The sequence below is a fragment of the Atractosteus spatula genome, chromosome 9 (genome assembly GCF_055471065.1).
Source record: "Atractosteus spatula isolate fAtrSpa1 chromosome 9, fAtrSpa1.hap1, whole genome shotgun sequence".
Classification (NCBI taxonomy): domain Eukaryota; kingdom Metazoa; phylum Chordata; class Actinopteri; order Semionotiformes; family Lepisosteidae; genus Atractosteus; species Atractosteus spatula.
Window position 1 is genome coordinate 37,558,127 of NC_142714.1, and position 13,116 is coordinate 37,571,242.

Here is a 13,116-nt window from a genome sequence, read left to right on the forward strand (position 1 = left end):
AGATTGGAGAAAAAGTGACTTACAGTAATCTGAAGTGAAGCCAATTCTCAGGCCAAATATTCAAAATGTATAATAGCGTATGTAATACACTTGACTTTTTACTTTTATACTAAAAGTAAAAGAAGGAAAGAAAGAGTACAGTGTATTACCCACATAAAACCACTTGCCAAATTAAATTATATATTAAAAAAGTTTAGTGAGTAGATAGGTCTGTAAGCAAGTTTTAAGCATGTTGAGAGTCTTAGTGAGTTCCACAGATGCAAAAGGTGGTTTTGTTCATGGTGTGGAGCCTGGTCTTTGATAATGTAAGAAATTCACGCAGCAGATCAATGCAATAAATCCTTAAAATAACTTGGAGATAGACCATTCAATGCCTTAAATGTGAGCTAGAGATTCTTTAAGTCCATGCTAAATTTCCAGTGCAGTTTGCATAGAACAGATGCTAATCCAATGTAGTTCTATTTCTTGACTCATATCATTCTGGCTGTGCTGAAGCCTATTTGGTACCTTAGAGGTTAACCAAATAGGAGCCATACCAACTAAGGGACGTACCAGTGATATCAAGATTATTTTCCACATGCTCTAGAAGAATGCCATGACTGACAGTTTCAAAAACTGCCAGAAAGAGCAGAATATTACAGGACCTACTGCAGAGTCAGAAGCCATCAACAGATCATTAACTAATGTCACAAGGGTTTTAATTCAGCGCTGTGTCTGAATTCCAACTCCAAAATTCAAGGAGCTCATCAGATGCAACATGAGATTGGATTTGAGCTGCTCCTACCCATGTGAAAAAGCAGTTGCAGGTGTATAATATGCAATGTTTGTGTGTGTGGGGGTGGTGAAGTTTCTGTGTCCTGCCTGGACTTCACAGTGAGTGTTATTGTATGAGGATACCATGTTCACAGACAATAATGGGGATTGTCCTCATTTGCTGAATCATTGTATTTTCACCATGTCACCAGAAGGGAGTTAAATCACATTTTTTAGCACAGAAGGGGTGTATTCTTATACGGTTCTTCTACATGTCTTTGTATTTCTATAAATTGTTAATGAATTTCTGTTAATGAAGCAAAATTAACCACAGTTGTTTGAAAGTTGTATGTCAGAAAACAACGATGTTCAAATGAATACAATGATATGTTGCACTCTATAGAAAAAAATCCATCTGTGAATTAAGGGTTTCTAATTATCTATAAAGTATGACTAGCATAAGACCTGACTAAACACTTCATACATTTCCATGAACAGCTTCAAATACAGGAAACCTCATTAATAGAACCAGTTTACAAACAACAACAATAATGAATATACTGTACATACAGTAGGTCACTCAATATAGTGTAATATATTCAGATTTTCAGAAAACATTTGGTGAAGTATCTCATAAAAGACCAAGTCTCAAATTACAGACAGTAAATACTCAGGGAAATGAGTATGTTTGGATTGAGAAACAGTTAATGAATAGGCTATAAACACCATAAAAAGGTGTGAATGATCTGATTGGAGTTGAGTAATTAGTAGAGTACCATAGGGATCTGTATGTACTGTAACTACTGCTGTTTTTAATTTATATCGGTGATCTACATTCTGGTATAGTTAATAAACTAGTTACTGTAAGTTTTCAGTTGATACCAAATTGGGAGGAATATCAAACACTACAGAAACAGTAAAGGAAAAAAAAGATTTAGAAATTATTTTAGCTAATTATTTTTAATATAGACATACACAGGGTTTTTCATGCAAGTAGTAAGAACAAAAACTAAAAATACAATATAAGTAACTGTGCTAGAAGTGACTTCTTGACTTCTTGGTGTTTATTTTAACATATAATTTACATAATCTATACAATATGGGACAGCCAGTACAAATACAGTATAGTTACACCCATATACTGTATATAGTTAAAATCATAGAGTTTAGTCAAAGGATGTTATTTTAAAACTGTGCAATGCACTAGTAAATCATTATTTAGAATTTTGTGTGCAATTTTGATCACCATGTTACAGAAGGGTTATTGCTACTCTGGAAGCAAAGCAACCAAATAAATTCTAAGGCTTAAAAGACTATCCTACAACAGTCTAAAAGAAATTAACCCTCTTAAGTTTCGAACAAAGAAGGTCTTAAGGGGACTTGATACAAGTTTTCAAAACCCTCAAAGGCATTGACAACATCAACTTAGTGCCCTGCTTCAGAATGAACAGCGAAACACGGTGACAGAGCAGTGGCGGAGTGGTGGCACTCTGGCTAAGGATCTGTGCCTGTGGCTGGAAGGTTGCTGGTTTAAATCCTGGGGCCAGCAGAGGAATCCTACTCTGTTGGGCCCCTAAGCAAGGCCCTTAACCCCAGCTGCTCTAGGGGTGCTGTATAAATGGCTGACCCTGTGCTCTGACCCCAAGCTTCTCTCTCCCTAAACTGGGGTATGTGGAAAGACAAGTTCCTAATGCAAGAAATTGTAGATGGCTAAGAAAGTGGTCTTAACACAAAGCAGAGGGCAGAAGTGGCAGCTACATGGAAGTGTCACGCCCACAGCTAACCAGATTGCAACATGGAAACATTCTCACTTTTGTTGCACTCCAGCCCTGAGCACTTCTAGCAAATGACATCGTTCTGACCAATCAACCAACCACGCCACTTCACTAACCACTGCACCTTCACCTCCTGTAATACTTAAAACTCCACTGCCCTCAGTTCACTGCCCGGTATTGGTCTCTCCTTTAAGAGGTCCTTACTTCGCCCTCTCATCCAAGTTACTTCTCTAGTCTTTTCGGATTTGAATCTAGTCCTCAACCACGTCTACAGCCTAGCCCCGTCTTCAACAACTAAGACACCGCATAGGGTCCAACTACTCGGAAGCGCCTTTAAAACTGGGAATGAGAAGCATTCTTATGCAAAGGGTTGTGGGAGTGTGGAAAAAGTTGCCAAACCATATGGTTGAAGCTGATATTCTGTTCTTTTTCAATAAATTGCTGGAGGAAATTCTAAGATCAAATGTAAATGTACTAATTAATCAAACTGGGGACCTGCTGAGGGACGGGTTTCACATTAAATCTACAACAAATCCAAATTCCAAAAGTAATAAAGAAGTTCTTCTTTAATGGCACATTGTACATCATAAATACACATGGTAACATAAGAAAGACTGTAGATGTCAGTGAAAACTGCAATATCCTGAATGTTACAAAACCATATTTTATGAGAAAATGAATTTCAAATTTACCTTTTAATATATACTTTGTAGTCCTAAATAAGATTTCTACCATATAATTAAAAAAATGGGAAAATCTAAATTCATATTTTATTGGTTTGTAATTCTGCTGATACACCACAGAGTTATGCTTTTTTTAATGGCTTCCAATAGCATGAACACATAATACGTAATTTTTATAACATTGATTTTCATGGAGATCATCTTTGTGCTTGGCAGTTCAGTGTCGGTGTTTCATGCCAAGCCTGGGATGCTGTTGGATTGCTTACATGGTTGTTCCAAAAATGTAGTCCTTGAGGCTTATCTTGTTTTTGTTCAATCTAAGCCTTTAAAGAGGCAATGAAAATAATCACTTATTTAATTATGCTAACAGTTTACCAGGTGTAAAATGGAAACCATAAAGTAAGTTTTAGTAAGACCTATAAAACCATGTAAATTGCGTCTCTTGAAGTCTAACACCAAGGACGTTTGTTTTAATTAATCTTTTTGTTTCAACAGTTTCAATTACAATACATTGTGTGTTGCAGATGGTATAATTATTGTGTTTGTGTTGCTGTGCAGTCTTTTTAGAGCAAATTAGATGCTGTGGTAAAGACCAAATATGGTTTTCTCAATGGAAGTTGCCAGGACCTTAATACTTCTGTCTCATGAGAACAAGCCATCCAAATGAGACTCCATCTGGCATTTTCTGCTCCATTCCCCTTCATTACAACCCTCTGCACATTATTTTCCACTGCCTGGGTTTTCTACAGTGACCTTGTGGCACATACATTTCCATGAAAGGGCAATAATAAACACCATACCTATAAGGTGCTGTATATTTAAAATTTATACTGAGAGTCAGTAAAACCACAAAAATGGTGTTGGTTCCAATAGTAATTTCTTATGTTTTTAATGCCTCTTAGTGTCTATATTGTATATATAACAGAATATACTGTATAACTATGTATGTTCCATTCTATTAAATGTGACTGCATCAGAAGAATTCTGCATGAGAAATTCTACAGTGTTTCTCAAGATTGTTGGGTGATCTCTACCAATGTAACCCGCTTGATGTCATGTATTTTGCAAAGCTATGTGTCATAGTCCTTGGATGCAGAGATTTAATCTTAGTCAGCAGTTAGAATTTCATAGATAGAATCAGGCCAACAGACCTGGTAATGTCTCTGTTTCATTCAACCTGTGAACTTAATTGAAGTAATCAGTACTGAAGAAATTAATTATTTTGATAATAAGTCAGATCACCTCTGTTTTTAGACCTTAATCATTTGGTAGTTGAAGCATACATGATCATGAACATGAACCCACTGAAATTTGCCCTTCATACACCAGAGTTGCCCATCCCTGATATCAACAGATGAGTATTAGAAACAGGAAATTTGAAATTCTTAGAAAATTGGTTATGTTGTAATACCTCTCATTTCTGTAATAGATTATAGCCAACATTGAAATGGGAATATGGACTAGTTTCATTACAATAGATGAAAGGAATACAAATCTGTGCCTAGCAACTGAACTTCATATGGTACTTTATATTGACGCTGTAAATTACAGATGTTATGGGTGTGTGTTTGCATTTTGCCTATTGAATGTTACTTTTTTATTTATTTGTACAGTACTTAGCCAAACTATTTTATTAAGGTCATACAGAACACGTATTTCAGGACCAAGAAGATTTCTATGATCGGCTAATTTTTTTAGACAGTGATAGTCTCAAACACACTCAGAAAACAAGGGGAAATTCTTATTTTATTTGTTTTTGTTGAGTGACTAAGATTTCTTCTATTAAAAAAGAAAAAGACAAACCACTTTGGAATAAAAAACATTGTTGACACAAGCAGTGCCCTTACAATGTCAGTGTTACCAGATTAGGCTGAACCTGTGGGAAAACAGTTTATTACTGGAAAAGTACATTTGCAGTATCCATTTGGCAGTCATCAGTTTGCTATAATTTATAATTGTGCATTTATTCTTTGCTGAGCAGTTACTGTATTTCTCTCTGGCAGGGTACTATAAGGTTCTACACTCTATTGTTTTAAAAACCAGAGATTCCTTATTCAGAGCCACAAAGGCAAGAGCTGAAGCTGATGTAAAACATCCGTCCATTTTCTGGCCACTTCATCCAATACAGGGTCATGAGGGAGCCTATCCAATCAAACAACAGACATACTGTTGGCAGGATACACTCTGGACAAGATAGTAGTTCAGGTGGGTAGCTGCGTCAGCATGCGTAGGCTGCAAAGGAACAAGTAATAGGTTTATTCCATGCTGAAAAAAAGAAGAAAGAGAACACAACGTTTCGGCCGTGGAGCCTTCTGCACACCTGAAGAAGGCTCCACGGCCGAAACGTTGTGTTCTCTTTCTTCTTTTTTTCAGCATGGAATAAACGTATTACTTGTTCCTCTGGACAAGATGCCAGTCTATCACAGGACACACACGGACACGAACACACACTCACACCAGAGCCAGTTTGCCAGAAGCCATTTAACCTACCAGTATGTCATTGGACTGTGAGAAGAAACCTATACAAATGCAGGGAATGTAACGAAAGCGTTCTTTCAGGACCCTATGCAGACGATACAATCCAGGGAAGAGTGAGGAAAACACAGGGAAAAAAGCATGCAGGGGTCAGGAATGAAAACTGGGGGCGTGTCCATGGTGCACAGGTGTTCTGGGGGGGTGAGTCCAAGGCAAACTGTCCAAAAGGGAGTCCAAAGGGAAATCCAAGATGAAGCAAATGTCCAGAGCCGGGCGGTCCATCCGAGACGAAGACAAACGGGATTAAAAACCGGAGCGGGATCCGGTGGAGGGTCGGGGGGAAAAAGGGGGAAACAGGACCAGGTGCTCTAGGTCCCGGACTCGCCTGGTACAGGAACCAATGCAGAGCCTGGAACAGAGTGAGCGTCTGGCTTTTAAGGTGGGCTGAATAGGAGGCTGGAACAGGGAGCACAAAATCAACTCAGAAGTGAAAGACCCGGAGCGCCCTTAAGGGTGAGGGACTACAATCGTGACAGGGAAAGCATACAGACCCAGGGCACTGATGCTGTGAGGCAGCAATGCTAACCACCGTGCCACTGTGCATCCCCGATGTAAAAAACAATTTTCAAATTAACCATTAGAATGAATTGAAATTCCAATTTGACCTCTATTTTTACAGAAATTATAACATATTAAGCAACCAAAAATATGTTTTTTTTATTTTTCAAACCTTTAAGCATTAAAACATGGCACTAAACAGATTTTCTCTTGTCTTATCTTTACCAGGTCCTCCAGTGATAGTTGGCATGAGTATAAACATCGCCAGCATCGATTCAATATCAGAAGTGAACATGGTGAGTACGCAATTCACTTGTGTATTGATTAAAGAGTATAAAACTGGTCAGAGGGCCCAAGAGTGAATATCATTCCAGATTTAAAAAATTCAGGTAACTCTTGCAGTGCCACATCTTAACTTTGAAGTTTTTTAAATCAATTTAAAATTATTGATTGCTTCCACTGACTTTTGATTACAAAGTAATTTACATGTGTACCTACTGTATGTACTGTATACACCAAGGTTTTTTACTGAATAATTATCTGAGCATAATCCCCTTGTAATTTCATTTTACCAAACAGTTAAAAACAATTAAAAAACAAACACAAAGACACCAAAAGAAAAGAGCAGAGGACATCCATGATAAAGAGAGCACTAACTACAGTGCATCTTGTGTCCAAAAACACTGCTACACTGACAATCCAAGACAAATCTTCCTTTTATGCAAGCTACGTATTCTCTCAATTTGCACCGTTTTATCCAATGACTTTTGTCCATTCTATAAACATTTTTTTTTCTAACAAGCACCACCTGGTCCTTATACTAAAATAATTTTAAATAAATGTTAAATAGGTTATGTTCTTTACTATTTCTCATTAAATTACGTAGATATAAAAATGTGTTGTAGGTTACAACAAACAGTGTGTCATTGAGAAAATTAGATTATCTGTGAAAAATAGCCTTCCTAAAATAAATATACAGAAGGAAACCTTCGTAGTAAATGGTTGTCATTTCCAAGCCCATCAGGCATTTCAGTATTTACTGTATGTTTAGTTTTAGCTTGTTTCTGAACTAAATTCTCTGTTCTTTAAGCCCTAGTTTTTTGGAGGCCCTAGGCAAGATTTTGGAAATCTTCTCTCATCACAATTGGATCACAGTTTTCATGTACACTACTATTATCAGCTCCCACCCCAAACTTAGTTTACTATTTAGAACAATTAAATAAATGAGTTACAGTATATAACTAGAAAACCTTTTATTAACCAGGTTTAAGAACACATAACAAATAACTTACAAAGAAGAACAAGAAGTACACATTTTACAAAGATAACATGAAAATATTCACATGAATTGTGAATCTCCTAACTTCTATTAGAACAATTCATGTCATACATGTCTAGTTAGAAAATGTGGCATGTCTACCACTCGCTATTTACATGAATCTGACAGACTCAAAACCAAATGAAATGCAAATGCTTTCTCACAGTGACTTGATTTGGTGTACCTCTGTTTTAAGACTTATCCTGCTCTTCTTTTCTGTGCTTCCTTTTCTCAGTGACCGATAAGTACAGTATGTCATTTTGGAGGACGGTGTGCAACTACAGTATATGATTTTAATTTAAAAGCATTACAACATAGTCTGCAGTGCAAGTAAAAAGTCACTTGTAATTTTTCATTTCATGTTAGATGTAATGAAAGATTAATAACACTGATTATCACAACATTTACTACTTTCCGAAATTAAACAAACAGCTTTAATGGTGCAGCAGCTGAAACCGCACTGATATTGTCAGTCATGGTGAAGATGAGAGTCATTAACTTATATCAACAGTGAACTAAGCTACTACACTTAGATTCGCAACTCATAATATCATAATTTATAACCAACAAACATTAATAGCCTGGCTTATCACAGCAGCAACAGAAAGAGCCACTGGAGGGAATTTATGTTTTACATTTGTGAACATGCTGATTTAAAAAAAAAATATGTTGTGTTGCCCATTGAAGGACCCCTTGGGGGCCTCAGGGCCCGAGGCCGTTACCTAATTCGCCTAAGCCAAGAGCCAAGCCTGTTTACAAAAACCATAATGCAGTGTAGTAAAGCAGTAAAAATGAATCCCAACCAAAACAACAGTAAAATCATGGAAATCAGCATATTTTGTCTGCTCCGTGCCTTCCTTCACCTCTGTCATAGCTTAATGGATATTGTTTACACAAATGTGTTCTGACACAGAACAATCTGGCTGATCCATGTTTTTTTGTGCGTTTGTGTGTGCGTTTGCATGTTGGGTGTGTAGTTGTGTACACGAGAGTGACAGGTTGATTGCAAAGAGCAGGGAATTATGTATAGGTGTACAGTATCTGTGATTCCAAACCTATTCTGCATAGTGTTCTAAAAAACATTTCCATATATGCAACTGTTCAGTATTTCCATAGGTACTTTAACTGGCAGATACACAGGGCATCTGGGGAAAAAGCAGCAGAAATCACGCAATATGTCATGAAGATTTGTGGAGCTGTGTTAAAGTGTTAGAATTCAGGCACAGTGCAGATTAGATATCACTTTAAACAAAAGCATGCTCTTGTTTTCAATTACTGTTAAAACATAGGTATTAATATACAAATCTTAAATAATATAATGCATAGCACAAATTTAAATCACTTAACAACTGATTATTTTTATTATTATTATTATTAGATAAAATCTGAAATGACTAAACTTTTAAAGTATGTACAGTCTGTAAAGTAAGCCATGTATTAATTATTTTAATAGTGATTCATGTTAAATGTTAGAAAACATTAGATACATGAATATAAAAGTATTGCATATTTAGGGTATTTGCATTTGACAGCACATTTTCAATGTGTAAGACAAATGCTTTTTGAATACTTTCCAAATTCCACTAGTAATTGTGATAAAAAGACAATGATCAATTACATGAATCATAAGTCAAAATATGCAATTAGCAGTTTCAATTGTAATTGATACATTGTGAGAAGAAGTTACAGTAACTGCATCTGCATACAGTACTTATAAGAATTAAGAGGGTAATTGGAGGTGATGAAGTGCTATGAAATTAAATATTTTTAAAACTTTTAAGTTGTCAAATTGTTTCACAAAATGTTTTGTGAAATTACAGTATTTTTAAAAGGAGTAGTTACTAATATAAATTATGATACATACAATATTTAACTGGGTGGCACAGTGGTACAGCAGTTAGCATTGCTGCCTTACACTGCTGGGGCCTTGGCCTCAATGCTTTGGCTGTTATCTGTGTGGAGCTTAGAAGATGGATGGATAATATTTAACCCTCATCTGGTCCCAAGCTACACAGAAGATACCTCATACACCAGAGAGTATATAATGAGCAGTAGTTGAAATTAAGCATTAAACGGTTTTTCACGTATTGTTTGTTTTCACAGGAGAGTTTTCTGATAAAAAAATGTGTTTTATATATGAGATGGCAAAACTTCACATTGACACGGTTTCAAAAGCAGTTGGTATAGACAAAATAGCCATATAGCTGATTTGCCTTGAAAGTGTGTGTTGAAAGTTAAGAACCTCCTACCCAGTCATTTGTTATTGAGTCTCAAGGAGGAACACTGATTCGCTATTGTTAGCCAAGTCAGCCTCTATCTCCTGTCAATCAAACAAATGGCATGCTTTAGCTTATCAATGTAGATGGATTTTGAAATGTGCCAAAAAGGAAAAGAAGATAACTTGTGAAACTGGATACTATTGAAAATGTACAGAACTGCCTGGAATATAGGTATTTTCTTGCAATAATTATCTATTTCTACTCTCTCCAAAATAAAATGGAGTAAATTTAAATGAAAATGGTTTTGGAAGTGAATGCAAAACCAACAGATGAAATCGGTACTGGACCCAATGTGCTAGATAAGCAAACTTTTCTTCTTCTGTAAAGATTTCCAGCTCTCTTCAGTCTGTTTGGGTGTTTAATTTACATGTGATAATGATGTGATGATGATCCTCTTTCTCAGCTTAAGTAACATTGCCAGTCTACACCATACAAGTTGGCAAACACTGTCCCTTGATAACAATTACTTTGTCAACTGCACCATTGGATGGAAATTCTGGTACAGAATGCCACCTATTGGTCAACCAACAGCATCAAATACAGGAGTAAATATGTTTTCCCTAGGGGCCTTCCATCCCAGTAGTGATCAGAGCAACTGTGCTTAGCATTTAAAATCTGAAAAATGCTGCTGTTAAACCAAGAACTCCCTTATAGTTAATTGAATCAAGGTCTCTAGCATGACCGGCAGGAATATTTTGCCACTGTACTCATTATTTTACTAATATGGAGGACAGAACAAGAAGGAGTGAAAGAGTTTTTGTTGACAGTGCTCTATTGCAGTTCATCGTGCTGTTCATAATGTTATACGTGTAATGCAATAATCAGCTGTTAAACAGTGATGAACCATTTTGGCACTGTGACACAGGAATACTTAATATCAGAATTCTGGATTATATCATGCTTTTGAAAGTATTTTATACACTTTTTGAAAGAGTATTATACAACCACATTTTCTTCTCAGACTTCTTAGGTTCCTGAGATTATTTTTCTATTATAGAGACAATATTGTCCTTTTGTTGTGCTAGTAAGTAGATCAGTTTATATATTTCAAAGGACTATTCCTTGGTATATAATGGTCATCAGTTGAAATTAAGCAATAAATGTTTTTTCATAGGTTCCAGTGTCTTTGCATTAAATATCATAATTTCGATTCTGCCACTAACATCCAGTTGATTTAAAACTGGATGTTTAACAATCCAAAGTATTTCAATCCTGTTGCACATATTTCTCGAATACCTACCGTATGGAATAACAAAGGGGAAAAAGTTTAAAAATAAAATGATAGTTTACATTGATCAATTATTAACATTCCCCAAGTTAATTCTCCGTTTGTGAAACACATAGCTTCATACTATGCGTTTATAAGTTATGGAAAAAATCTAAGCTTTCAATGCAGGTCTGCCTGTATTTTTCTGGTTTTTAACATTCTACATTTTTACTTTTCTGTCAGAATAGAATTAGGTCAAACTCAGGTTATGGAGGGGTTATAATGACCTGCAATTGAGTCCATGTTTCATCCATAATGCATCTCTTGCAGCTAAAAGAACCTGCTTCACCAGTAAATTAGAAATCTGTATTTAAAAATACAAAGCCACCCTTCTCCAGGTTCCCTGAAAAGGCCAATTTTGTGATGCATTCAGAAGCTACAGCAGCTCTATAAATAAAATGAAGTCTGCATAGTGTATTTCGTCTTGTTCAGCTCATTCATATGCAGTTGGTCACTGTAGTATGTCTGTTAAACAAGGGGGATGAGGTGCATGGTGTGGAAACTGAACACTATGAAAATGTATTCAGCGTATATACTGTATAAGCCTCATCCACATCACTACAGAAGATACCCAAAAGAAATGCAGATAAAATTCAACAGGAAACAAACAAACAAAAACATAAACGTTGTGCAAGTGATTAAGTTAATTTTTTTCTGCGTTAGCTGAAATGGAAATATCATAGATTCCAAGCTTGTGTAAATATAATATTTTCTTTGGTCACAATGATGAAAAAGCTTGCCCTTGATGAATGTCATCTTAATCTGGTAATTAAGGGGGTAATTCTGTCCATTGTTCATTTAATTTGGATTTCTTTGCCTAGTGATATAGAAAGAGGAGTTCCCACTAATGGCTTTATGAGACAGCATTATCAAAGTGTGCTCAAAGGTCACCTTATAATGTGATTTTTATTAAATGAACAGCAATGTAATAAATTCTTGGAATGTTAACGTCCTGGATTCACAATTCAGAATAACTGTTGTTCCAAAAGAGATTAATGATATGACAAATAAATAATAAAAGCAGATCTTTTACTTGGGTTAGGGAATCCATTTGTTTCGTAATTTATTAAACTCACCCACAGTCTCTGGAGCAATCTTAAATTAAATATACTATAAGTAGTATTCAATATCACAATTGATGAGGATTTATACTGTAGTTTAATCTGTTGATGAAGAAACAATTCAAGGCACCTGCAGTGGCATGTGTCTGTAAAGAAAGCCACATACCGAGGGTCTTCTCCTTTCCTTCTGCTTTCATTACTCATATGTATGTGTACTGTATGTGACATGCTTACTTGAAAATTAGATAATCCTGCAAGCAACACAAAGTTGCCTTTTCAGAAGACATTCCTTGCAGTGCCAGTGTAACTTTTTGCTCTGATGCAATTCTGCAGTAAACCTTTTTTAAATCTCATTTAAAAAAGCTTTCATTTCTCTTCCTTTGTCGAGCAATATGGTCCTTTGATTTATTCATTATCAAGTTATTGCAAAAACATCCTTTGTGCTCTGCTGTTTTTGAAGACACAGCATGTTCTTTTGGATTTTATTTTTTGATTGCAACCCAAGATGTCCGAAGAACCCTTTGAAAAACAATGCTGAATCAGACAAATGTTGTAGCTGGTTTCCAAGACTATGAAGTCTACCTATTACAATGCTCATGGACTAATTCAGATTTCATTTTTTTTAGAATTGCTGTAAGAATTGTGGGAATAAAACTGTTTATGTCTATGCAAGAACAACCTCATCACTTCTTTAATTGATAATTAGCAAGATCCATATAGCAATTAATGAGGTGGTTGCACTGAAGCAGATTGGAAGGGAATCTGACTATGCTTGCAAAATCTAGCAGACTTTAGAAGTGAATAAGGTGATAATTTGCAATGTTTTAGGATGCTATATTTAGGAAACTCTATATTTCAAATACTGATCTGACATTGGTCCAGTTTACATCACGTTTACACTAAAGCAATGAGAATTAAAAATAAAAAACAAACAGTTTTGTTTTAAT

The 13,116-nt window shown here is 35.8% G+C and overlaps 1 protein-coding gene across 1 annotated transcript in view; it reads left to right on the top strand.

Annotated features, from left to right (window-relative positions):
• gabrb4 (gamma-aminobutyric acid type A receptor subunit beta4) overlaps positions 1–13,116 on the top strand; it is a 99,153-nt gene that overhangs the window by 52,915 nt on the left and 33,122 nt on the right. The window contains exon 3 of the mRNA XM_088925630.1: positions 6,473–6,540. Coding sequence (XP_088781756.1) covers positions 6,473–6,540 — 68 coding nt within the window. The remainder of the gene's footprint in view (positions 1–6,472; positions 6,541–13,116) is intronic.